The sequence below is a fragment of the Mobula birostris genome, chromosome 2, assembly GCF_030028105.1.
Source record: "Mobula birostris isolate sMobBir1 chromosome 2, sMobBir1.hap1, whole genome shotgun sequence".
Taxonomy (NCBI): Eukaryota; Metazoa; Chordata; class Chondrichthyes; order Myliobatiformes; family Myliobatidae; genus Mobula; species Mobula birostris.
In genome coordinates, this window is record NC_092371.1 from 42,829,024 (window position 1) to 42,855,073 (window position 26,050).

General features: G+C 43.1%; 1 protein-coding gene across 2 annotated transcripts in view; it reads left to right on the forward strand.

Moving 5' to 3' along the window:
* The first annotated feature begins 12,636 nt into the window (after window positions 1-12,636).
* Window positions 12,637-26,050, forward strand: part of LOC140186165 (ubiquitin-conjugating enzyme E2 variant 1-like) — an 86,962-nt gene continuing 73,548 nt past the window's right edge. For both annotated transcript variants that reach the window (XM_072240115.1, XM_072240104.1), the window contains exon 1: window positions 12,637-12,842. In XM_072240115.1, the coding sequence (XP_072096216.1) occupies window positions 12,671-12,842 (172 nt within the window). In that variant the 5' untranslated portion in view covers window positions 12,637-12,670. The remainder of the gene's footprint in view (window positions 12,843-26,050) is intronic.

Sequence of the window (26,050 nt, forward strand, 5' to 3'; positions counted from 1 at the left end):
GGATATAGGTGAAAAGTCAACTATAAGTCACTTGTAAGTGGCTAATACACTCAATTTCGTTTCTAAAGGGGTTTATCTTACGAATTTAATATTAAACACACAGCGCATATTTTCCTCGCATGAATGTAGTGATCAATTATAACAGTGGCCCCAAACCTCTGAGCCACAAAGCATGCAGCGGTAGAGCAGTAGCCAGAACGCACCCAGCACATCTTTAAGAAAAAAGCCGAAATAAACAAGCTAACTGATTAGGTGCCCCCGGCACGTTAATGTCAGCCCAGATCAGAAACGACGCAATCGGCAATTGCCTCTGATCTGGGCCAACATTTACGTGCCGGAGAGCACCTAATAGATTAGCTTGTTTATTTCGGCTTTTTTCTTAAAGACGTGCTGGGTGCGTTCTGGCCACCACTGTATTCTTCGCGGCCCAGAGGTTGGGGACCACTGAATTATAAGTCACTTATAAGTCAATAGCATCATAACATTTTAAGTAACGTTTGGATATTAAACACACAGCACATATTTTCCTCGTATGAACATATAAAATCATTGCAACACACCAATATCGCTGAATCAGTGGGAGCCCTGGGCTTGTTTTCCTGCAACAACACGGTCTTATCAAGGGGTGATGGGAGACAGCGATACTCGAAGGGAGTTCCTTATGTCCAGTCTATTCTGCAATTTAGTTTTCATTGCATCCATTGCAGAAAACTCTGCTTCGCAGAAAAATGTTGAAAATAGAAGCAACGTTTTCAGTGCTTTCATGGTTATCTAAGGATATTCAGCCTTGACTTTGATCCAGAACACCGGCAGAGATGTTATGTCAAATATACTTCTCAGCCCACCGTCATTTGCAAGCTCGAGTTAATCTTCTTCTCACGCTGACATGGATGATTCACCGGGGACATTCACAATTGGGCCACGGACCCATTCCTTTGCACGTCTTGGGTCACTGATGACCCCGTGTGCGTTAAAATTCAACAGTGCGTGACAGGGAATGAGGAAAGGTGCAGCTGACTCATAACGTTTCATATCGCCAAATCATATCGTTTCCTCACGGCCCGGTGGTTGGGGACCACTCTTAGCACGAAGAGAGACCAATCAGGATGCTCACTCTCCCTCTCCCACTCTCTCTCAAAAAAATCTATCTCCGGGATATTGTATATAATTTCCGGGCGTCAGGGAACCACTATCGATATGCGGGAGACTCCCAGAACTTCCAGGAGAGGTGGGATGTCTGGAAAGAGGACAAGTTAGATGGTAAAAGGTGAAGCCAGGTGCGTGGGGGGGGGAATGGGGGGATGAAGAAGAGGCCGTGTTTCTGTTTTAGATTCCCTTTGCAAATCTGACGATCACAGAGTGAGGCAGGTCCCAGTTCCTTTCCAAATTCTTTACTGTTCAATGAGGCATAAGCAATGGCCACCAGCAGACTGGATATACGGGCCTTATTTCCCTTGACTGAGAGGTCAATATTAACAGCTGTATGTTAGAAGAATTACAGGGATGTTGAGGAAATATTTTGCAATCAGTGGGGGGAGATCTGGAGTTCACAGGCTGATGGGGAGGATGGGTAGAGGCAGAAACCCTTCTCAAATTTAACAGGTGCCTGGATGAGGAACTGAAAGTGCTGTAACCTGCAACACTGTAGAAGGAGTGCTGGGAAATGGGATTAACGTGAATGGTTCATTTTTGGCTGGCATGGACATGATGAGATGATAATCTCCTTCAATAAATTTCTGTAAGTTCATGACTTATGTACCTCTTCTGACCTTTTGGTCAGAAGATTATTAGTGGTCACAGGCGATTGAATTGAACAATAACAATTCACGTTACCTGGAGATGACTATAAACAGTCAGATCACCTGCCATGCAAAAAGTGTTTAAAGAAAGCCTGCAACTCTGAAAGCAATGGTGTAAGTGCAAGTGTAACAGTAAAGTGTCAGTAACAAGTCAGATGATTCTACTGAGACTGAAAAAGGATCTAGTGCTTTCCCAGCATATATGATGAATAAACCCTCCTCGGGCTTCCAGCTGGGTACGGGTATCAATTATAACCAATGTTTCGATGACAAACTCTGTCATCTTCTTCAGAAATGATACCTGAGGATGTCTAGACTGAGGGTATATATACCCCCGTAGTCCATCCCTCCTGATTAGTTAGTCCTCATCCAATCATATTACCGCTCTCTCACTTTATTTACAATCAAATTCCAGTTCTTACTGAGAGTGAGAACTTTGCCTTTGTTAAAATTCTTTTCCTCTAGTTTTATTTCAATGGATTCCTTTACCAGGCAGTCCCAAAATCCATTGGTGCGGCATAATAGTTTTGTGCCGTTGAAGTCAACCCTATGGCCATTGTGAATGAAACGTAATGCTACTGCCGATTTCTCCAGATAACCCAAACAGATACACCTCCTGTGCTCCTTCGTGTGGGTTTCCAGTGTGTATCCTGTCTGGCAGATATACCTGATTAGATGAGGACTAACCAATCAGGAGGGATGGACTTTGAGGGTATAAATACCACCGGACTAAACATGCCCAGGCATCAGCCCTGAAGAAGATGGCAGAGTTTGTCATCGAAACGTCGGTTATAATCGATACCTGTACCCAGCTGGAACCCCGAGCAGAGTTTATTCAGCCACTGAAATTTTTCAACGATGATTGTACTGTAGAGTATTTTGCTCCAAATTGTAATAGTGTAAGTGGAAATCTGCATATGCACTGAAGCTTGGTGCAGCCAATCCAAAGACACCGTGGGAAAGGATCAGAATCTGGGGGACTTCGCTATTGGACATGGATGGGCTGAGTCAGATGGAGAGACCCCTCAGACATTGAAAGGGTATATCATGCCAGGAGGCAACATGAGTGGTAAGGGTTTTTTTTTAAAGTGTTGACACTACTGATTGTATTGACCAAATGACTCTCAAATATAAAAAAGTTTTTGTACAATGTTTTTCTTTTTGTATGTATACTTTATAAAGAACAAAGTTTCATTTTGAAAATAAAAAGCTCTGCATTACGTGAACAATGGTGTTACTTATTCTGCGTATATGACACCAAGTAAACCTCAAGCACTTCTGAATAGCAAATGATATTGTCCAGCAATACTTCACCAGAAAATCATTTTCAACTTAATCTATTCTGGATGAAATCAAGACTGGAGTTCATAACACCTAAAAAATGTATACAATGCAATTGATTACAATGTACATCAATCAATGTTTGATGTTTCTATATGCACGAGAACTACTGAACTTCCTTGATTATAAGCTTACGTCAAGTTGTCATATAGTTGAGATCATTATAAACAATTACTTCCCCTACCCTACACTTCCTGTCGTCATTTCACTCCGTTCCTCTGTCCATCAATTACCCTAATATCCTTACTTACCACTCCCCCTCGCTCTATGCTGACCATCTCACCTCTCCACTGATGCCAAAATGCTTTCAATTTCTTTCCTCCCACAGATGTTTCTCAACTCACAGAGCTCCTCCAGCAGATTGTTTGTTGCTCCAATTTAAGAGCATTTTTTCTTAATATCTAATACATTATCTTGCTTTGCATCTCACTGTAGTTAATTTGCCATATACTGTATGGCTAGAGAGGACATAGAAATGTCAACTGCATTCACATTTACATCACAAATGTCCACTCAAGATTGCTAATTGCAATTCAGGAAGTTCAATAGTTCTCGTGCATGTAGAAACATCAAACATTGATTGATGGTTGTGTTAAAGAGTGAGGTATTCTTGTCAAAACTTTAAGTTACTTTTCAATGTTATCAAATGTTGAGTGGATTCAAGCAGCATCTGTATTAATGTATCATGTGGTAGCGGGATGATGTATGGAATTAACATATTTTTACATATAAAACGTAATTGAGTATATAAACAAGAATGATTAATCAACCAATATATGTACTAGATTTGTCAAATATTACTGAAATATTAAATACATAACTCTACTCCCTGCTTAGCTATAATCTTAAACTCAAAAGAGAATGCACCTCAACTATAAACACACTTTACTCTATAATACAACTACTATACACACATCCACAGCATAGTAAATTTTAATTGTCTCATTCAGACTTAAAGATTTAATCACTGTGGAGGGTTTCTTACTTGTGGGATATCTTTCCTGACAAGGGGGAATCGCTCTGCTTGACAGGTGAGACTTGTGGCCATGAAAACAATCTCAGGTCCTGGAGCTTCCTTTGTGGTGGTTACAGGAGTTTACTCAAACTGCAGGAAGTGGTTCTGACAGTTGTAGCCACCTTTCTTCTTCTTCCTTTTTCTTCATCATTCATCCTGATCTTGGGACGGTGTTTTTAGTTAACTTTAGTATTCTCTTTTAATCATTCTATTGTTCCTTTTACGATCTGATCTCTCCTCTCGTTTTCCTCATTCACAACATCATCTGATGGATCCTCTGTTTTCGTATCTCCACTGACTTCTTTCTTTTTGGCCTTCCATTCATCCAGCTGTGCTTCGGTCTTTGCATCTACTTTTACAAGCAGCTTTTTTGTCTCCCACATGAGGTTCATTCAATAACCTTAATGCACACAAAGCAGATTCTGGTTCTTTATACTCACGGAAACTGATTGCTTACAACTTTCCTGAAGCTCCTTGAACTCTCTTCCAGCTTAAAACAAAGCCATATTTCACAAGTAACTGCCTGATTCATAAATCAGAAGCTTTCTCAGATACGTTGCCTACAAAATCTGTTGTAGTCAGACTACTGCTTTTGTCAATTTCATGCTTCTTCTAAGTAGCATGATCCTTCCTTGGTCCAAAATGCTTTCACAAGGCGCACACAAGTTTGCACCAACACCTACTTGGCCTCTGTTGGACAAAAGTTTATGGTGTTTAGCATGGAGGCTGCTGTGGTATGATCTGTTAAGTTTCTTTCAGTTGACTCTATTGCTGGGGATTTGGCATGCAAATGGAGAATGGATCTCCAATCAAGCTGCAAATGTCAGTTGAGATGTTGAAGTCTGAGAGGATGGAAGTTGGTTACTTCTACTTTTTGTATAACAGCTCGACTCCTAAGATTCCGTTAACTCTCATACCTTATCTGCACTACTATTGATTATTTCTCATATGTCAGCTTTACTATACACTACCTCCTAATTGCCTCCTTACTTATTCCTCTGGTTCATCCTTGACCCCATAAGAGTGAAGAGCAGGGACCACCCTAATCATGTTATCCTTGGTCCTCTCCTTTTCTGAATTCTGATCACTATTGGTGTGTGTGGGAATACATATTTCTCACCTTATTACTGCGTTAAACTACTTTCTTAGCTAGAATTATCTTCTTCCTGGTAGGGAGAGGGGACCCACCACCCAAGTGAACCAGTCTTTGAAGATTGTGTAACCTCCCTCTACTGAATGTACTAACCACCATTTATATCAATTAGGGTTTAAGGTCTTCATTTCAGTTTAGAACTTTGCATTCAGAAAAACCCAATACCATCACAACAGCCCAGCCAAATGAACTGAATTCTGCCTTGGGTAGAATTGGATTGTATCTGGAAGAAATTTGGAGTCTAAAGATCCCATACATGATGCTTCCTCAGGTCTGAATGTATAGCTGTTGACTCAATACACTGTAGTTAAATACAGCAAGGGAGACTGAGAGGAAAGGTCAGAGATATGACTTCTTCACTTTAATAGGTCTAGCAGAGAAAAGATGCATTCCAGTGTCCTAAAATGCTTATCGGAAAGTTGTGATGAGAAATAGTGTGCAGAAAAGTATTAAGAGAAATTTAATTTAGAAGTTGTTATTATTGGGTTTGTAATATTTTGGAACAAAGGATGAAGGAATAAGAAAGTGGTACTGATTTAAAAGATTATATAAGCAACACACATCAAAGTTGCTGGTGAATGGAGCAGGCCAGGCAGCATCTGTAGGAAGAGGTGCAGTCGACGTTTCAGGCCGAGACGCTTCGTCAGGACTAACTGAAGGAAGAGTGAGTAAGGGATTTGAAAGTTGGAGCTCTCACTCCATCCTCCCGGCACCCCACTAGGAATAGGGTTCCCCTGGTCCTCACCAACCACCCCACCAGCCTCCGGGTCCAACATATTATTCTCCGTAACTTCCGCCACCTCCAACGGGATCCCACCACTAAGCACATCTTTCCCTCCCCCCCTCTCTCTGCATTCCGCAGGGATCATTCCCTACGCAACTCCCTTGTCAATTCGTCCCCCCCATCCCTCCCCACTGATCTCCCTCCTGGCACTTATCCGTGTAAGCGGAACAAGTGCTACACATGCCCTTACACTTCCTCCCTCACCACCATTCAGGGCCCCAAACAGTCCTTCCAGGTGAGGCAACACTTCACCTGTGAGTCGACTGGGGTGATATACTGCGTCCGGTGCTCCCAATGTGGCCTTTTATATATTGGCCAGACCCGACGCAGACTGGGAGACCGCTTTGCTGAGCATCTACGCTCTGTCCGCCAGAGAAAGCAGGATCTCCCAGTGGCCACACATTTTAATTCCACATCCCATTCCCATTCTGACATGTCTATCCACGGTCTCCTCTACTGTAAAGATGAAGCCACACTCAGGTTGGAGGAACAACACCTTATATTCCGTCTGGGTAGCCTCCAACCTGATGGCATGAACATCGACTTCTCTAACTTCCACTAAGGCCCCACCTCCCCCTCGTACCCCATCTGTTACTTATTTTTATGCACACATTCTTTCTCTCACTCTCCATTTTCTCCCTCTGTCCCTCTGAATATACCTCTTGCCCATCCTCTGGGTCCCCCCCCCCTTGTCTTTCTTCCCGGACCTCCTGTCCCATGATCCTCTCGTATCTCTTTTGCCTATCACCTGTCCAGATCTTGGCTCCATCCCTCCCCCTCCTGTCTTCTCCTATCATTTTGGATCTCCCCCTCCCCCTCCAACTTTCAAATCCCTTACTCACTCTTCCTTCAGTTAGTCCTGACGAAGGGTCTCGGCCTGAAACGTCGACTGCACCTCTTCCTACAGATGCTGCCTGGCCTGCTGCGTTCACCAGCAACTTTGATGCGTGTTGCTTGAATTTCCAGCATCTGCAGAATTCCTGTTGTTTGCGTAAAAGATTATATATGATCTTTTTGAATGGCAGAGAAGTATAAGAAAATGAATGGCCCATATGTAATTCAACAGGTAAACCACTTTGAACACTGTTGGGAGGGATGACTTAGCAGAGGAAAGGTCACAGCGGTCAGGTCTCTGGCATTGTGGTTCAGAAGAGAAGGAGATAGATGAGGTGAGTTGTGATAGTGATAGGGAATTCATTAGTTAGGGGAATAGAAAGGAGGATCTGTGGATAAGAATGAGATTCCTGGATGGTATGTTGCCTCCCAGGTGTCAGGATCCAGGACATCTCAGATCGAATCCTCAGCATTCTTAAGTGGGAGGGTAAGCAGCCAAAGGTTGTGATCCATATAGGTACCAATGACACAGGTAGGAAGAGGAAAGAGATTCTGTAAAGTGAATACAGGGAGTTAGGTGCTAAGTTAAAGGATAGGACCTCCAAGGTTGTGATCTCAGGATCACTATCCGTGCCACATGCTAGTGAGGCCAGAAATTGGAAGATCATACAGTTTAACATGTGGCTAAGGTGTTGGTGTAGGAGGGAGGGCTTTAGACTTTAGGATCATTGAGACATCTTCCAGGGAATGTGGGAACTGTAGAGAAGAGACAGTTTGCACTTACCTGGCAGGAAGATTTGCTAGTACTGCATAGGTGGGGGTGGGGGGTAAACTAGAATTGCAAGGGTATGGGAATAAGATTGGCAGAATAGATAGAGTGGTTGTGGAGACAGATGTTGTTAAGACCTCAGGCAAAATCAGGAAGCACAAGTTTGAACATGGTGGGACTATTGTTCTGAGTTGTGTATATTTCAAAGCAAGATGTATTGTAGGAAAGCCAAATGAGTTCAGGGAATGGATCAACACATGGAATTATGAGATTGTAGCTTTAGTGAGACTTGATTACAGGAGGGGCAGGAATGGCAGCTCAGTACTCCAAGGTTCCATTGTTCCATTGTTTTAGATGTGAAAGAGAGGGATCGGTTAAAGGGGGTGGCATTACTAGTCAGGGAAAATACCATGGCAGTGCTCAGTCCGGACACACTGGAAAACTCATTTAGTGAGGCTTTATGGGGGGAATTGGGGAATAAGAAAGGTATGAAAATGTTAATAGGGCTATATTGTAGACTACCTAATAGACCACAGGATTTAGAGAACAAATTTGTAGAGAGATTGCAGACTGTTGCAAGAAACATATGGTTGTTTTAGTAGGTGATTTTAACTTTCCACATATTGACTGGGACTCCCATACTGCAAAAGGATGAGATGGGACAGAGTTTGTCAAATGTGGTCAGGAAAGTGTCCTTAATCAGTACACAGAAGTCCCAACAAGAGTGTGTGCAATACTTCATCTCCTATTAGGGAATGAGATAGGGCAGGTAACAGAAGTTTGTGTATGGGAACACTGCATCTAATGATCATATCTTCGAAGTAGTTATGGAAAAGGATAGGTCTGATCCTTGGGTTGAGATTCAAAATTGGAGAAAGACCAATTTTGATGGTAACAGAAAGGATCTAGCAGGTGTGGATTAGGACAGGCTGTTTTCTGGCAAAGGTGTACTTGGTAAGTAGGAGACCTTCAAAAGTGAAATTTTGAAGGTACAAAGTTTGTATGTGCCTGTCAGAAAAAAAAGGCAAAGATAACAGATTTAGGGAACCTTGGTTTTTGAGAGATATTGAGGCCCTGATTAAGAAAAAAATCTTAATCAGGTATGAACAAATGAGATACCTGATGAGTATAAGGAATGCAAGAGAACAATTAAGAAAGAAATCAGGAGGGCTAAAAGAAGGCATTGGGTTGCCCTAGTAGACAAGGTGAAGGAGAATCTTAAGGCTTCTACAGAAATGCTAAGAGCAAAAGGACTGCAACAGACAAAATTGGTGGTCAGAAATGGTAATCTATAGGTGGAGCCAAAAGAGACGGGAGAGATCTTTAATGGATTCTTTACATCTCTGTTTACTCGGGGGATAGGCACAGTCTACAGAAGTGAGGCAAAGCAGCAGCGGAGTCATGGACCCTATACCGATTATAGAGGAGGAAGTGTTTGCTATCTTGAGGCAAATAAGGGTGGTCAAATCCCCAGGGCCTGACAAGGTATTTCCTCAGACCCTGCGGGAGGCAAGTGCAGAAACTGCAGGGGCCCAAGTAGAGATATTTAAATTATCCTTTGCGACGGGTGAGGTATTCAAGGATTGGTGGTTAGCTAATGTTGTTCCACTGTTTAAGAAAGGCTCTAGAAATAAACCAGGGAATTATAGGCCAGTGAGGCTGACATCAGTAGGGGAAAGTTATTGAAAGGTATTCTAAGGGACCAGATATATCAGTACTTGGATAGATAGGAATTGATAAGGGAGGTCAGCATGGCTTTGTGCCTGGTACATCATATCTAATATGAGTCTTTTGAGGATGTTACTAGGAAAGTTGATGAAGGCAAGGCAGTGTATGTCGCCTACATGGACTTCATCAAGGCATCTGACAAGGTCCCACATGGGAGGTTGGACAAAAAACGTTCAATCACTTGGCATTCAAATAGTAGATAATTGCATCTGACTGGAAGCCTGTGACTAGTGGAGGACCACAGGGATCAGTGCTGGCTCCGTTGTTATTTATCATCTTTGTCAATGATCTGAATGATAATGTAGTTAATTGGGATCAGCAAATTTGAAGGTGACACCAAGACTGGGGATGTAGTGGACAATGAGGAAGACTATCAAAGCTTGCAGTAGGATATGGACCAGCTGGAGAAATGGCAGATAAAACTTGATGCAGACCAGTGTGAGGTGCTGCATTTCGGGAGGAACAATCAGAACAGGTGAGCGGTCAGGCACTGAGGCGTGTGATAGAACATGGGGATCTGGGAATACAGGTCCACAATTCATTGGAAGTGTTGTCACGGGTAGATAAGATTATAAAGAAATCTTTTGGCATTTTGGGCTTCCTAGATCAAGATACTGAATACAAGAATTGGGATGTTATGTTTAAGTCGTATAAGACAGTGGTGAGGCCTAAGTTGGAGTATCGTGTGCAGTTTTTGTCACTAACCTGCAGAACAGATGTAAATAAGATTGAAAGAGTTGCAGAGAAAATTTACAATGATGTTGCCAGGACTGGAGGACCTGAGTTATAATGAAAGATTTGATAGGTTAGAACTTCATTCCCTAGAACGTAGAAGGTTGAGGGGAAATTTGATGGAGGTATACAAAATTATGAGGGGTTGGGCAGGGTAAATGCAAGCAGGCCTTCTTCCACTGAGGTTGAGTGAGATTACAACTAGAAGTCATGGGTTAAAAGCGAAAGGTGAAATGCTTAAGGGGAACATGAGGGAAAACTTCTTCACTCAGAGGGTGGTGAGAGTGTGGAATGAGCTGCCAGTGCAAATGCTGGATGCGATTTTGATTTCAATGTTTAAGAGAAGTTTGGATAGGTACATAGATGGGAAAGGTATGTTGGGCTATGGTGTGGATGCAGGTCGATGGGACTACTTGTTTGGTTTACTTGCTTATTTATTATTATGTTTTATTTTATTTATTATGATTTTTTCTCTCTCTTCTAGATTATGTATTGCATTGAACTGCTGCTGCTAAGTTAACAAATTTCATGTCATATGCCAGTGATAATAAACCTGATTCTGACTAAGCATTTTAAATGGTTTGTCTTGCAATAGATGGGCCAAAGGGCCTGTATCTGTGCTGTAGGTTTTTATGGCTCTGAGAGAGCATGGCATGGATGGTGGGGGTCCTTGTTGATGGATGCTACTTTCCTGTGACAAGGCTGCTTGTAAATGTGCTCAAATGGGCTTTACCTGTGATGGAGTTGGCTGTATCCACTTCTTTTTGTTGTTTTTTTTTCCACTCAAGGGTATTGGTGTTCCCATACTAGGTCGTCATGGTACTCTCCACCACACATCTGTAGAAGTTTGTCAGAGTTTTAGATAATTTGCTGAATCTGCCCAAACTCTAAGTCGAGGCTCTGCCGTGCCTTCTTTGTAATGGCTACCACTACTCCGTCGACTCAGGCCTAGGGGGCCGGCGTCGGGCCCGGTGACGGACTCTCCACTTCTCCCTCTCCCTCATCAGTGTGTTCAGTTCATCTACATTAGCCGTGCCACTGTCTTCTAGTAGCGTGTTGACCATAGTCTTGGGAAGGTGCCCAGGGTTCATCCTCCCGTGCTTGGGCTTCCATATGATGACTAGGCTGGCAGGTAGCTCGGGGTGGCATAGACAGTGCCCCGCTAGTTGCAGTCTTCTCGCCTCAATTTTAGTGGAGAGCATCGGTAGGTTGTTATAGAGTTCAACGTTCGTCATGTGCTGTTGCCAACTCACATCAAGAGCCATTCGGAGCATTTGTGTATAGCAACCATCTAGAGATTTTTGCATCGTCTTGGTGAGTGTCCACGTCTCGCATCCGTACGTGAGAATGGACTCTATTACTGCCATGAAAATCCTCTTTTTAAGCCCTCTGGTCAGGATCGACTGCCAAATTTCCTTCATGTCGTTCATAGCCCTCCACGCCAGCGCCTTCCGTATCTTTATGTCCTTCTCCGAACTCATCATTCTTGACCCGAGGTACTTGTAGTCAAAGACTTTCTTAATGGTATCATTCTCTACGGTCTTGGGAGTACCTTCATCGCAGTTAAACGCCATGTACTCTGTCTTTTTAGCGTTTAGGTGAAGTCCAACTTTATTGCATTCTATCTCCACTTTTGTCAGTAGTTGCTGTGCTTCCTCCATCTGGTCAGAGAGCAGGACTATGTCATCTGCAAAATCGAGATCTGTGAGCGTAACTGGTCTGACCTTTTTGGTTCGCCCTGGTTGTATGGTAAAACCATACAAGCTTTGTAATGGCACTGTATTATAATAGTAAATTTGTAGGGAAAGAATTTATTAGGTCCTGAGATGAAGTCTGAGAAATTGTACTCTTACATAATGCAACCACTCCAACACTCCGTAATTCTGTAAAAAAAGGGGGGGCCTTGGAGTAACTTAATCAAGGTCTTTAAACTTATATTCTGTTACAATGGTAGACACGGATAAAATATTTACATTTATTGGAAAGAGCGTCATCATTGGAAGATAGTCACCATGAAATTCATTTGGGAAATTAGAACCAACTCCTCTGTTATTGTGGGACTCGGTGTCAAAGAGAGCGCCTGATTTGGAACCTGTGCCGATAGATTTCCAAGAAGGCTGAGATTTGATGGTGGAGACTGGAAAGAAGATTCAGTGCAGCATACACTTCAGCTTGGATTGGTTGAGTCGAAAGACTATTTCGATGCTCTGTGTGAATTATTTTATAAATCTAACCGCTCGCGATTACTCACCATAGTCAGATGGTACTAAACTCTCAATGGTTTAGACCGCTTATAGCACTGCCCGTCATTTTATTTAACAGGCTACTCTGATTGGCTATTAAGATTCCTGGACTAGGGAAGTGCCGATTGATTGCACTGACGCTGCCTCGCGAAGAACTTTCTGATTGGTCACAATATCCAGCGCAGCCCTTTCATTTGACAATGGGGTTGTGGGCTGAGGCAGAGTAGTTGATTGGCTAGTCTGGCGTTGTCAGCCAGTGGCGGAGGCTGAAGATGGCGAGTGTGGGGCTCAGCTGCTCCTGGAATGCCAGGGCATCCGTAGCGACCGAGGACCCTGTTTCCGCTTCAATTGAAGACAGTCGGCAGGAGGATGAAGGGTTCGCCGTGCCCCGCTGGGGCCCTCAGCATCCCGGAGCCAAAGAGCTGGCACAATTGTATTCTCCCAGTGAGTGAGCGACAGAAGACGGGGCGGCGGCGGCTACTCCCCGGTTTGGAAACTCAGTCCAGGCCGAGCGGCCTCTCGGGCTCTGATTGCCACTGGGCCCGTACTGACCTGGAAATAACTGGGGATTGTGTTGGGGGTGGAGGCCCTCTGATGCGAGGAGATCCCCGCCAGGGTGGAGAGCCGCTGGAAAGTGTGGGGGCGGCCCTTATGACCAAGGAGGCGATTGGGGCCGTTAAGTAGTTGGAAAGGGTGGAGTGGTCGGGGAAAACATTCGTTCATCTCTGGAGGGTAGCCAGTAAGTTTACGTCCGCCCTCCCCCCAGAAAAAGAGAGGTAGCGGTATTGTTGGGGAGGAAGGGAGGAAGGACTCCTTCAGTGGAGCGGAATAAGGAATGTGGGGTGGTTAAGTGAAGAGGAATGGAAGATTGAGATTGTCCTATGATAGGGAAGAATGTTATCGTTAGAAGCAAGAGTACAATGGAAAAGTAAGATTATACTATGTATATTCAACAATTTTAATAGTAAGGGGAGTTAAATTTGATCTTGTAAGAACGAATAAAACAATTAGTTAAATACATCAATGATGCAGAAAAACGAACGAGACTAGGATGGAGGGCAGGGTAAATCTGCAAGGGATAGTAACAAAACAACTATTGATTTTGGATAAGTTGAACATTGAAACAGATTGTTAAACATTGAATGTGAAAAGCTGTATAAATGGAGAAATCATGGTTGTATTGGATCAGTAATGATACTGTGCGGTGAAGGATTGGATTGTCAAATAACTTGGCAGTCCAGGCTGTGTTGATGAATTCTTAAAAAAGTCTTTCTTATGCACACTTAATTTTATTTTAGAGGAAGCTGCACTATGAGCTGTTAATGTTTTGTACAGCATAGTTACTGGGATTGTTGCAGTGTAGAGGATCTGGTATGAATCCAGTAACAAATCATTCAGCCCACCGGGGAAAGGCCTGCCATGAGGGCAGGTGTTTGGCAAGATGTGCGGCCACTTGGTACTGAAATGTGTGGTTTCGAGTTGCACCTTGGTTGGTGTGGCGTTGTTACTAGAGACTAGCCGTTTCTACTGTGTTGACAGACTGCTGGGAATCACTATTGCTGAACTTGCTGTAATGAAATCCCTGGACTGAAGGTGCTGTGCAGGCAAAGAGGTGAAAAAGCAGTTTTCATAATCTTCAACAAGAGGTAAAAGAGACTGCAGCATATACAGTCGTCATGCATTCCCCAGCAATAGTACAGACCAGAGCATCAAACCGTTTGCCGTATCCTTTGGAAGCAGCCTCTCTGCACCAGTCCATGGGGTGGTTCATTGTGGGGGAGTACTAGCAGAGTGCAGGGATTCATGTGGAGTTTCTGGCACAGTATTGAGCAACTAAAGATAATGTCTCTTTTTCAGCAGATGGGTGTGTTTGCACTGGATGCTATAACTAATTAATGTCTGCAGAGCACCTGTGTTATTACTTTGGAGATTTCTTGAGGCCTCTTGCCAAGTAGGCAAGGAATTAGTCCTTACAAGGGAAGACGAGAAGGGTAGATTTGGGAACATTTCTTATTCAGGGGTAGGAACTTTAGCTATGGTGGCAAAATCTATCAAATTGTGTTTTGCAGATAAGCCAGATCTTTTTAAAATGTTTTATGTCTTCTCCCTTGAGTTCAATAAATTTAGGGTTATTAAAGCAAATTATGAGATTTTGCTTCTGATTTTGGAATTGTGTGCCATTTTCTGGTTTTATTTTGCTTGTACACAATGAAATAATATCAGTTGCAAAGCTAATGAAGAGAGGTAAGCTTCATTTGTTATGATTAAATTAATTTTCACGATTGTGGGGGCAGGTGAGGAAAAACCCAATAGTCAGGCCTTTCATGATCTGCTGTTTGTGCCATTATTTAACTTCAACATAATCTAATTTTAACATTTTTGCCTAAAAATTACAATTTTAAAGCATCTGAATTCCTGCTGTTTTAGTTGGAAGCAGTTTTTGAAATTTGTTTTCAGCCTTTAAATCAACATGACCTCTAGGTAGGTAGGCGCTCGCTGCCGAGGTCCAGAAAAGAAATAGGAGTTTGTTTTCGAAAGTAGAACTGTAGTTGTACGTGAAATGGATCAGTATTAAATGTCCAAACCAATAAATGATGAAGTGTTGCTATTGCTGAATTTTGATTTTAAACTTTTCTAATGACCTATAAAATTAATTCTGGTGAATTTTATTATTGTCACTTACTAAAATACGGTGAAAGCTTGCTTTGCATACAGATCAAATCATTACACGGTGCAAAGATGTAGAATCAGGTAAAACAATAATGTATTATAAAGTGCAAAAGCTAGAGAGAGAGTACAGTGCAGATAAATAAGGTGCAAGGTAGATTGTAAGGCAAAAGGATCTGATAATGACGGCATAGAAGTTGCCCTTGATCTTGATGGTACACACTTTCTGGCTTTTGTGCCTTCTACCTGATGGGAGAGGTCTCCCCTCTCACTGAGTGACACCTCTCTGCTCCTTTATTAGGGGGAAAGTGAGCCTATGGTATATTGAATTTGTCTGGTGAACGATTAATTTTTGTTGTGCTGTGGATCATGGTCTTTATTGGGGGCTTTGCTTTTGCTTGGTGGGTGGAGGGTGCTTATGCTTTTAGCTGAAGTAAGTGGGGAGGGGGACAGCCATTGCTTTGCTGCTTGAGGGAGGGAGTTGGGGGGCTTTGGGGTTCTAACATTTTTACTGTCACTCATTCTTTGGGGCACTTCTGTTTTCATGGATGTCTGCAAAGAACAAGAATCTCAGGGTGTACGTCACTGTGATATTAAATGGAACTATTGAGAAGAGACTATCCACCATAGGTAATGTCTTTCTTTATGCTGGCTGTTTTTCTGAAGATGTGAAAAGTATAGAGCCCATAGAAGGGAGGGTGGTTTCTGTGATGCACTGAGTTGTGTCTGAGATATTGCAGTTTCATACATCAAAGTTGCTGGTGAACGCAGCAGGCCAGGCAGCATCTCTAGGAAGAGGTACAGTCGACGTTTCTGGCCGAGACCCTTCGTTAGGACTAACTGAAGGAAGAGTTAGTAAGAGATTTGAAAGTGGGAGGGGGAGATCCAAAATGATAGGAGAAGACAGGAGGGGGAGGGATGGAGCCAAGAGCTGGACAGGTGATTGGCAAAGGGGATATGAGAGGATCATGGGACAGGAGGCCCAAGGAGAAAGACAAGTGAGGGGGGGGAACACAGAGGATGGGCAAGTTGTATAGTCAGAGGGAGAAAAAGGAGAGTGAGAGAAATAATGTGTGTATAAAAATAAATAACGGATGGGGTACGAGGGGGAGGTGGGACATTAGCGGAAGTTAGAGAAATCAATGTTTATGCCATCAGGTTGGAGGCTACCCAGACGGAATATAAGGTGTTGTGCCTCCAACCTGAGTGTGGCTTCATCTTTACAGTAGAGGAGGCCGTGGATAGACATGTCAGAATGGGAATGGGATGTGGAATTAAAATGTGTGGCCACTGGGAGATCCTGCTTTCTCTGGCGGACAGAGCGTAGGTGTTCAGCAAAGTGGTCTCCCAGTCTGCGTCGGGTCTCGCCAATATATAGAAGGCCACATCGGGAGCACCGGACGCAGTATATCACCCCAGCTGACTCGCAGGTGAAGTGTCGCCTCACCTGGAAGGACTGTCTGGGGCCCTGAATGGTGGTAAGGGAGGAAGTGTAAGGGCATGTGTAGCACTTGTTCCGCTTACAAGGATAAGTGCCAGGAGGGAGATCAGTGGGGAGGGATGGGGGGAACGAATGGACAAGGGAGTCGCGTAGCGAGTGATCCCTGCGGAAAGCGGGGGGGGGGAGGGAAAGATGTGCTTAGTGGTGGGATCCTGTTGGAGGTGACGGAAGTTATGGAGAATAATAGGTTGGACCTGGAGGCTGGTGGGGTGGTAGGTGAGGACCAGGGGAACCCTATTCCTAGTGGGGTGGTGGGAGGATGGAGTGAGAGCAGATGTGCGTGAAATGGAGGAGATGCGTTTGAGAGCAGAGTTGATAGTGGAGGAAGGGAAGCCCCTTTCTTTAAAAAAGGAGGACATCTCCCTCATCCTGGAATAAAAAGCCTCATCCTGAGAGCAGATGCGGCGGAGATGGAGGAATTGCGAGAAGGGGATGGCATTTTTGCAAGAGACATCAACCGTCTCGACTTCACCGCACCTTGTTCCCATTCCAACCTCACTCCTTCAGAACGCTCTGCTCTCCACTCCCTCCGCACTAATCCTAACCTTATTATTAAACCCGCCGATAAGTGGGGTGCTGTTGTAGTCTGGCGTACTGACCTCTACCTTGCCGAGGCACAGCGACAACTCATGGATACCTCCTTTTATTTACCTCTCGATCGTGACCCCACTGAGGAGCACCAGGCCATTGTCTCCCACACCATCACCGACTTTATCTGCTCAGGGGATCTCCCATCCACTGCTACCAACCTTATAGTTCCCACACCTCGCACTTCCCGTTTCTACCTCCTACCCAAGATCCACAAACCTGCCTGTCCTGGCAGACCTATTGTCTCAGCTTGCTCCTGCCCCACCGAACTCGTTTCTGCATGTTCACCAGCAACTTTGATGTATGTTACTTGAATTTCCAGCATCTGCAGAATTCCTGTTGTTATTGTAGTTTCCTGTCACTTGCAGAGCAGTTGTCATACCAAGTATCTGGATGCGTAACAACAAGGGGTTGCCAAATTTCTTTATACTTGGTAAATAAAGGCACCCACTATTTTGTGGTGAGGGTTCTTTGCCTGTGACATCAATATGGTTGGACCAGGAAAAGCTGTTGATGTTCATTCCTAGGAACTTGAAGCTCTTGACCCTGTCAAAACATCAACACTGTTGATTTTATTCAGGAGCATGTGCACAGTTTCCCCCCTTACTGAAGTCAATGACCAGCTGTTTTCTTGGCATCCAAGAAATGGTTACTGTCATGACACCATATCACTAAGCTGTCTATCTCCTTACTGTTTATTATTTGTAATACGGTCCCCTATGGTCGTATCTCCAAACTTGTAGGTGGAGTTGGAGTGAAATCTGGTCACATAGTCAATGCATAGGTAGTAGTGTAGAGAACTGGGGATGTAACCTTGGGCACCTCTGTTTCCTGTCCTTGCTGATTGCAGTCATATGAGGAAGTCGAAGGGTCCAGTTGTGTAGAGAGACATTGACTCCCAGGTCCAGAGTTTGCTAATGAGTTTGTTTGGAATTGTATTATTGAAGGCAGAGCTATCGTTTTTTTTTTTAAAAAAAAGCCACAGTAGTCTGATTTAGGTGTCTTTACAGGCCAGATGCACCAGGTTTGAGTGTAGGGCCAGGGAGATGGCGCCTGCTGTAGACCTGTTTTCAACAGTACACGAATTGCAGTAAGTGGAAGTTTTCTAGAAACCTGGAGTTGATGTGTGGCGTGACCAGCCTCTTGAAGAACTTCATGAAGATGGATGTCAGAGCCTCTGGGCAGTAATCAGTAGGGCACATTATCTTGTTTTTCTTGTGTACTGGTATGATAGTGGGCTTATAGCAGAAGTAACCACAGCTTGAATCAAGGAGAGGTTAAAAATGTCTGCAAATACCCTGCGATCCGATCCACACAGAATTTAAGGACAGAGCCGGAGGTATCATTCAGGCCCAATGCTTGCTGTGGGTTCACCCTTCGGAAGACTCAACTTACGTCTGCAATTGTGACTATAGTTTCAGGTGCATTAGAAGCTGTTGGGGTGGTTGGTGACATACCAATCCCTTTCTGTTCAAACAGGCTCATTAGGAAAGATGTACTGCCTGACTGTTTTGTAACCAGTTATAATATATAAGCCTTGCCACAGCTGATGGCTGAACTTGATCTTTGGATGGGCGCTGTCTCTTAGCACCCATCTTAGCTTAATGGGAGGATTATCTTGATTTCTTGTAAAGGTCGGAGTCGCAGACTCTGATTTCAGTGCTACAGTCTAAACTTCAGAGGAGTGGATTTCTTGTTAATGTGCAACTGTTTTTCTACATGAATTGTGGCTGTTTCATTGTTCAAGGAAATGTGACAAGGCTTTAAGCTGAATGATTATGAATTTGGCAAACAAAACCTTTGAGCAGCTTGCACAAAACAAGAGTTTGGATTTAACACCTGAAGTGACTTCAGAACACTTTGAAGCATCCTGTTTTAAATAAGAGAATGATTCAGTCAACTTGCACAGCAATGCAAATTACATAACCTGCTAAATGATTGGAATTTCTGGGCCAGGTTACTGATACTTTCTTTCCTTCATTCCATTGGTATCTGAGATGTAAGCTATTTTATCTAGGATATTTTTAAATTTTAAACGTTTAACAGTCCTCTCACTTTGACATAAGACATAGGAGCAGAGTTGGGCCATTTGGCCCATTGAGTCTGCTCTGCCATTCGATCATGGCTGATCCTTTTTCCTATCTCCTGTTCCACCCCAGTTCCTAGCCTTCTCCCTGTAACTGTTGATGCCATGTCCAATCAAGAATTTGTCAATCTCTGCCTTAAGTACACCCAACGACCTGGCCTCCACAGCCGCATGTGGCAACAAATTCCACAAATTCACCACCCTTTGGCTAAATAAATTTCTCTGTATCTCTGTTTTGAAAGGGTGCGACTCTATTCTGAGGCTGTGCCCTCTTGTCCTAGACTTTTCCACCATGACAAACATCCTTTCCACATCTACTCTGTCTAAACCTTTCAACATTCAAAATACAAACGTATTTCAATGAAATCCCCCCCCCCAACTTCCTTCTGTGTTCCAGCGAATACAGACCCAGAGCCATCAAACGTTCCTCGTATGATAACCCTTTCATTCCTGGAATCATCCTTGTGAACCTCCTCTGAACCTTCTCCAATGCCAGCACATCTTTTCTTAGATGAAGAGCCCAAAACTGTTCACAGTACTCAAGGTGAGGCCTCACCAGTGCCTTATAAACCCTCAGCATCACATCCTTGCTCTTGAATTCTAGACCTCTGAAATGAATGCTAGCATGGCATTTGCCTTCCTCACCACCGGCTCAACCTGCAAGTTAACTTTCAGGGTGTTCTGCACAAGGACTCCCAAGTCCCTTTGCATCTCAGATTCCTGGTTTTTCTCCCCGTTTAGAAAATAGTCTGCACATTTACTTCTAATACCAAAGTGCATGACCATGCATTTTCCAACATTGTATTTTATTTGCCACTTCCGTGTCCTTTCTCCTAATCTGTCTAAGTCCTTCTGCATTCTACCTGTTTTCTCAACACTACCTGACCCTCTAGCGGTCTGCGTGTCATCTGCAACTTGGCAACAAAGCCATCTATTCCATCATCTAAATCATTTATATACAACATAAAAAGAAGCTGTCTCAACACCGACCCCTGCAGAACACCTCTAGTCACTAGCAGCCAACCAGAAAAGGATCCTTTTATTCCCACTTGCTGTCTCTTACCAATCAGCCAATGCTGGAACCATGTTAATAACTTTCCTGTAATACAATGGGCTCTTAATTTAGTAAGCATCCTCATGTGTGGCACCTTGTGAAAGGCCTTCTGATAGTCCAAATGTACAACATCAACTGCAACCCCTTTATCTATCCTACTTGTAATCTCCTCAAAGAATTCCAAGTTCTTCAGGCAGGATTTTCCCTGAAGGAAACCATGCTGAGTTTGTCCTATCTTGTCCTGTGTCATCAAGTACTCCATCACCTCATCCTTAACAATTGACTTCAACATCTTCCCAACGACTGAGGTCAGGCTAACTGGTCTATAATTTCCTTTCTGCTGCCTTCCTCTTTTCTTAAAGAGTGGAGTCCCGGGCTCAGCTGGCTCCGGCTGACTGTACCCGGTATGGGCCCCTATCCAGGGTTATGGATCCCACTGCCTTGTGGATATCTTCGGGGGAAGAGAACGCTAAGGAGTAAACTGTACACAAATCCGGAGTGGAGCCCCTAAGGTTGTTGGATGATGTATAACGACGTATCACATCACCTCCCAGCGGCTCCTGCAGCCAAGCTGTTGCCAAATGTACTGCTTCACATTCCTTTGGACCACATCCGCGAGGCCGAGAGGGGGATCTTGTTGTCTGGGCAGCCCAGGATCTCCATATTCATCGCCCAGGTCTGCGCCCCGGGAAAACCAGGCGCATCCATTTTCTACTTAGACAGACGGAGCCATTATGTTATGTTATTATGGAGTAATGTTTGCAATTTTCCAGTCCTCTGGCACCATGCTAGAGTCCTCTGAATCTTTCTCTCCCATAAACATCTCCATTTTGCTTCCTCTCCTGCTTTAATCTTGTTCAAATATTTTAAAGAATAGACTTTCAATAGCCAATCAAATATTTTCTTTGGCTTTGGTTCAATTTGTGTAATGTGGCAATAACAAGTTAAGTTGCTTGTTTTGCAAGGCAAACAGCATCACTGAGTGATTGATTCAAATTGTGTGTTTAGACAATGGGATACAAAGTAGTAGATCTCCAGAAATGGTTAAAAAGTAAAAATTGAATGGCCTTTCTTTCAAGATAAGAAAATTAATGCTACAAAATGCTGACTTGAATTTTTCAATATCTGGAGAATTCTGCACATTGTGCTTGTCACATTCAGATTACTACTCATTGTAGAACATTATTTTAGAATTGAACTGAATTTCCTATGTAAAGTGGGATCCAGAAACTTTCCATTTTGTGCCTCCGGAAGCACTAGAATTTTAACAGGCCTACAACTGGTATAGTGTAGAACAATTCATAAATCTCTCCAATTGGGGATGAAGCTCCTGCCGTGCAGTGCCAAAAATTTGGGTTATACTTAAACACTAAGGCCTAGAATATAAGCATTTGGATGTAATTTTGCAAAGCTCCGGCTAGGTCCTACTTGGTGTAGTATGGCAACCAGAACTATAGGAAGGAAGTGAAGAGTGCAGAGCACATTTGCCAAAATGTTGCCCAGACTGAAGGACCTTTTTTTATTTAGAGATACAGCACGTTAACGGGCCCTTCTGGCCCAATGAACCAGCACCTCGCAGTTGCACCCATGTGACCAATTACCCGACTGACCTGTGTGACTTTGAAATGTGGGAGGAAACTGGAGCACCAGGTAGAAACCCACAACATCATGTAGGACATAAAACCTCCTTGTACACAGTGGAGGAATTGAACCGGAGTTGCTAGTACTATAACAGCATTACACTAATCGTTGTACTGTCTTGCTGCCTCTAGTCGTATAGAAATTGGATAGAATGGCCTTATTTTCCTGGATTAAAGGAGGCCGAGGGACAACATAGAAATTTCAAATTGAGACGGAAGAGTGTACAGCACTACTGACCAAGGTGGCTTACCTGCCGGTCCCTTTACATCTTTACCTTCTTACCTTCTTACCTTAAAACTATGTCCTCTAGCTCAAGACTCTCTTCTACCAGGGCAAAAGGCTATGACTCAGGTTGGAGGAGCAACACCACATATACTGTTTGGGTAGTCTTCAGCCCCTTGGTATGAACATTGAATTCTCCAACTTCCGGTAATTCCCTCCCAATCCCTGTTTCACTCTGCCCCGTCCCCTAGCTGCCACATGGTTCCGCCTCCTTCCACTACTGATTGTGCTTTCCCTTATTCCTTCTTCACCTTTCCTGCCTATCCCCTCCCTGCTTCCCCTCCCCCACCCCTTGATCTTTCCCCTTACTGGTTTTTCACCTGGCACCTACCAGCCGCCTTCCCACCCTCCCCCTACCTTCTTTATAGGGCCCCTGCCCCTTCCCTGTTCCGTCCTGACGAAGGGTTCCAGCCTGAAACGTCGTCTGATCGTTTCCATAGATGCTGCCCGGCCTGCTGAGTTCCTCTAGCATGTTGTAAGTGTTGCTATGACCATTCTCCTTATCTGTGCCTCTCAGATTTTGTAAACGTCCATTGCTTCTTTTGCTCCAGGGAAAACAGTCCTGAGCTATCTAGTCTCTTGACACTTAATACCTCTGATCCATTCACAGACCACCCCTCTGGTCCCTTGAAGCCCACTCTTTTCCTGGTTACTCTTTTGCTTCCAATATGCTTTGAAAGTGCATTGGCAAACTCGATTAAGAAGAACCCCATGTTATTTCACGGCTACTTTTGCCCTCTTAAATTTTTTAAGTGCTCGCCAGCACTCGCTCTCTCCCTTCATTGGGGACTCTTGTTTTCATTTGCCTATCCTACCATATGACTCCTTGCCTCCTTCAAACCCTCAATATCCTTGTTATCCAGAGCTCCCTAATATTGTTATTCTTGCCATTCACACTTTCAGGAACATAGTCATATCACAAGGTAACATGCCTTCGTCAAACTTTTTCAATCTGACCAAGATGCCCACCTAAACTAAGCCCACTTGCGGATAGAATCTTTTTTCCCCAAAGTAGAGGTGTCAAAAACTAAAGGTGAGAGGAAAGAGTTACAAAGGAGATCTGAAAGGTAAATGTTTTTGCACACTGATATCTGGAATTGGTTATGATTACTATGTTTAAGAGGTATTTGAACACTTAATTGGCAAGGCATAGATGGATATGGTGCTAACACTGACAGGTAAGATTACTTTAAGTGGAGGGGGAGGAGTGATCAGCATGGGCGTGGATGTTCAAATCAGAAAAGAACATGCTACATGACTCAACTTTGTGAGTGATCTGTTGTCTATGCGGAATTTGCACATCCTCCCTGTGACTATGGATTTCCTCCCGATGCTTCAGTTTCCCTTCCCTTCCTAAAGTAGGTTAATTAGCTACTGTAAATTGCTTCTGAACTGTTGGTGTGTAGTGGATTCTTGAGTTGGGAGGAATGATTTAAGAATGTGGGGAGTGCAAAAAATTAGTCAAGATCAATATAAGATTACTGTACAGTGGTGCTAGAAAGTTTGTGAACCCTGTAGAATTTTCTTTATTTCTGCATAAAGAACAAATTTAGTACAAATGACCTAAAATGTGAGCAGGTCTTCACATATCCTAAAACTAGATAGAGAACCCAATTAAATAACAAAAAAAAATCTTGTTTGTTTATTGACAAAAATTGTCCATTTTTTACATATATTTGTTGGGGGAAGAGTATGTGAACCTTTGGGGTAATGTCTTCTACAAAAGCTATTTGGAGTCTGGTGTTCTAATTAATGAGATGAGATTGGAGGTGGGTTGTAGAGGTGCCCTGCCCTATAATAAAGACATAGGTTACTGACAGAGCCTGCTCTTCTCAGGAAAAGTCTGCTTAGGTGTACCTTGCCTCATTCAAACAAATTTCAGAAGACTTTAGAAGAATTATAGAAATGCATGAAACTGGAAAGGCAAAAAAAGCACCTCTAAAGACCTGAGTGTTCATCATTCCACAGAAAGAGAAATTCTTGGAGGAAACTCAGTACTGTTGCTACTCTCCCTAGGAGTGAGCATCTGAGACCACAATGTGCAATGCTGAAGGAGGTGAAAAAGAACCCAAAGGTAACAGCAAAAGGCCTGCATGTATCTCTAGAACTTGTTAAAATCTCTGTTCACACATCCACCACAAGAAAAACACAGCAAGACTGGTGTTCATAGAAGGGCGCCATGGAGGAAGCTACTGCTCTCCAAAAAAAAACATTGCTGCATGTCTCAAGTTTGCAGAAGACCACCTGGATGTTCTTCAACACTTCTGGGACAATGTTCTGTGGAGAGATGAGACAAAAATTGAACTTTTTGACAGAATTGCACACTACTATGTTTGGAGGGGAAAGGGCACTGCTCACCAACACCAAAACCTCAGCCCAGCTGTGAAGCAGGATGGAAGGAGCATCATGGTTTGGGGCTGTTTTGCTGCCTCGGGGCCTGGATGGCTTGCAATTGTTGAGGGAACTATGAATTCAAAATTGTGTCAAGACATTTTACAGGAGAATGTAGGGTAGCAGTCCATCACCTGAATCTTAATAGAAGTTGGATAACGCAACAAGACAATGATCTGAAAGACACATCAACAACAGAATGGTTTAAAAAGAAGAATGTTTGTGTTTTGGAATGGCTGAGTCAAAATCCTGACCTTAATCCTATAGAAAAGTTGTGGAAAGGCCTGAAGCAAGCAGTTCATGCAAGGAAGCACCCCCCCCCCCCCACATCCCAGAGTTGAAGCAGTTTTGTAAGGATGAATAGCCTAAAATTCCTCCAAGCCGATGTGCAGGATAGATCAATAGTTACCAGAAGCATTTGGTTGAAGTTATTCTATACAAGGGGATCACACCAGTTACTGAAAGCAAAGGTTCATATACTTTTTCCAGCACATGTAATATTGAATCATTTTTCTCAATAAATAAGTGAACAAGTATGATGTTTTTTTGGCGTTATTTATCTAATTGGGTTCTTTATCTAGTTTTAGCACTTGCGTGAAGATCTGATCACATTTTAGGCCATATGTATGTGGAAATAGAGACAATTCTACAGAGTTGACAAACTTTCTAGCACTACTGTACGTGGGTGTTTGATGAATGTTGTTATCTCAGTGGGCCAGAGGGTTTGCTTCTGCTGTATCTCTGCCAAAAAGCAAAGATCTTTTAATCATCACTTGCGTATTGGCAGATATTTTTAAGAACTAGCTGTCGGGCTAGTTTTTCATATTTTATTACATCAACTGTTTCCTTGCCCTTGATGTAGAGATCACAGCTAAACATTTTTTCCATAAGACTTGTACAATGTTCAGTACAAATTTTGCACCTGTTACACTGGCATGAATCAAGATAGGTTAATGGGATTACTAATTCTCATTGAGATTCGATATTGCAATCAGGCACATATTATCTAACGTGGCTTCCTTATTCCTCCTACCTATGTGTATCACTTCTCAATTTGTGTTGAAATTGATATGCTGTTTAAATACCTAACACTTCCTTGTATGTCTTTTTCAGTGTTAGCTGTAGCTGGTGCTTACATTTTTTGATTTTTACTGATTATGATTAAGCACCCTGATGACGATTCAAGTTTTTCTTTAGAAGTAATTTTTTTCAGTGCTACAAAATATATCAAGATTTTATTTTCAACTACCATTTTGTGGCTTTCAATACTGACAGTCTTGTTTGTATGTAGAAACATAATACTATTTCAGTGGCATGCCTAGATTGACTTGATGAAAGAGAAGCCTTGTATAGAAAAAACGCAGGTGGTAGTGAACACGCTTAAATATAAACTGCAATGTCATTATAGGTTTAGTTGTAATTCATTTTAGAAATTAATTACG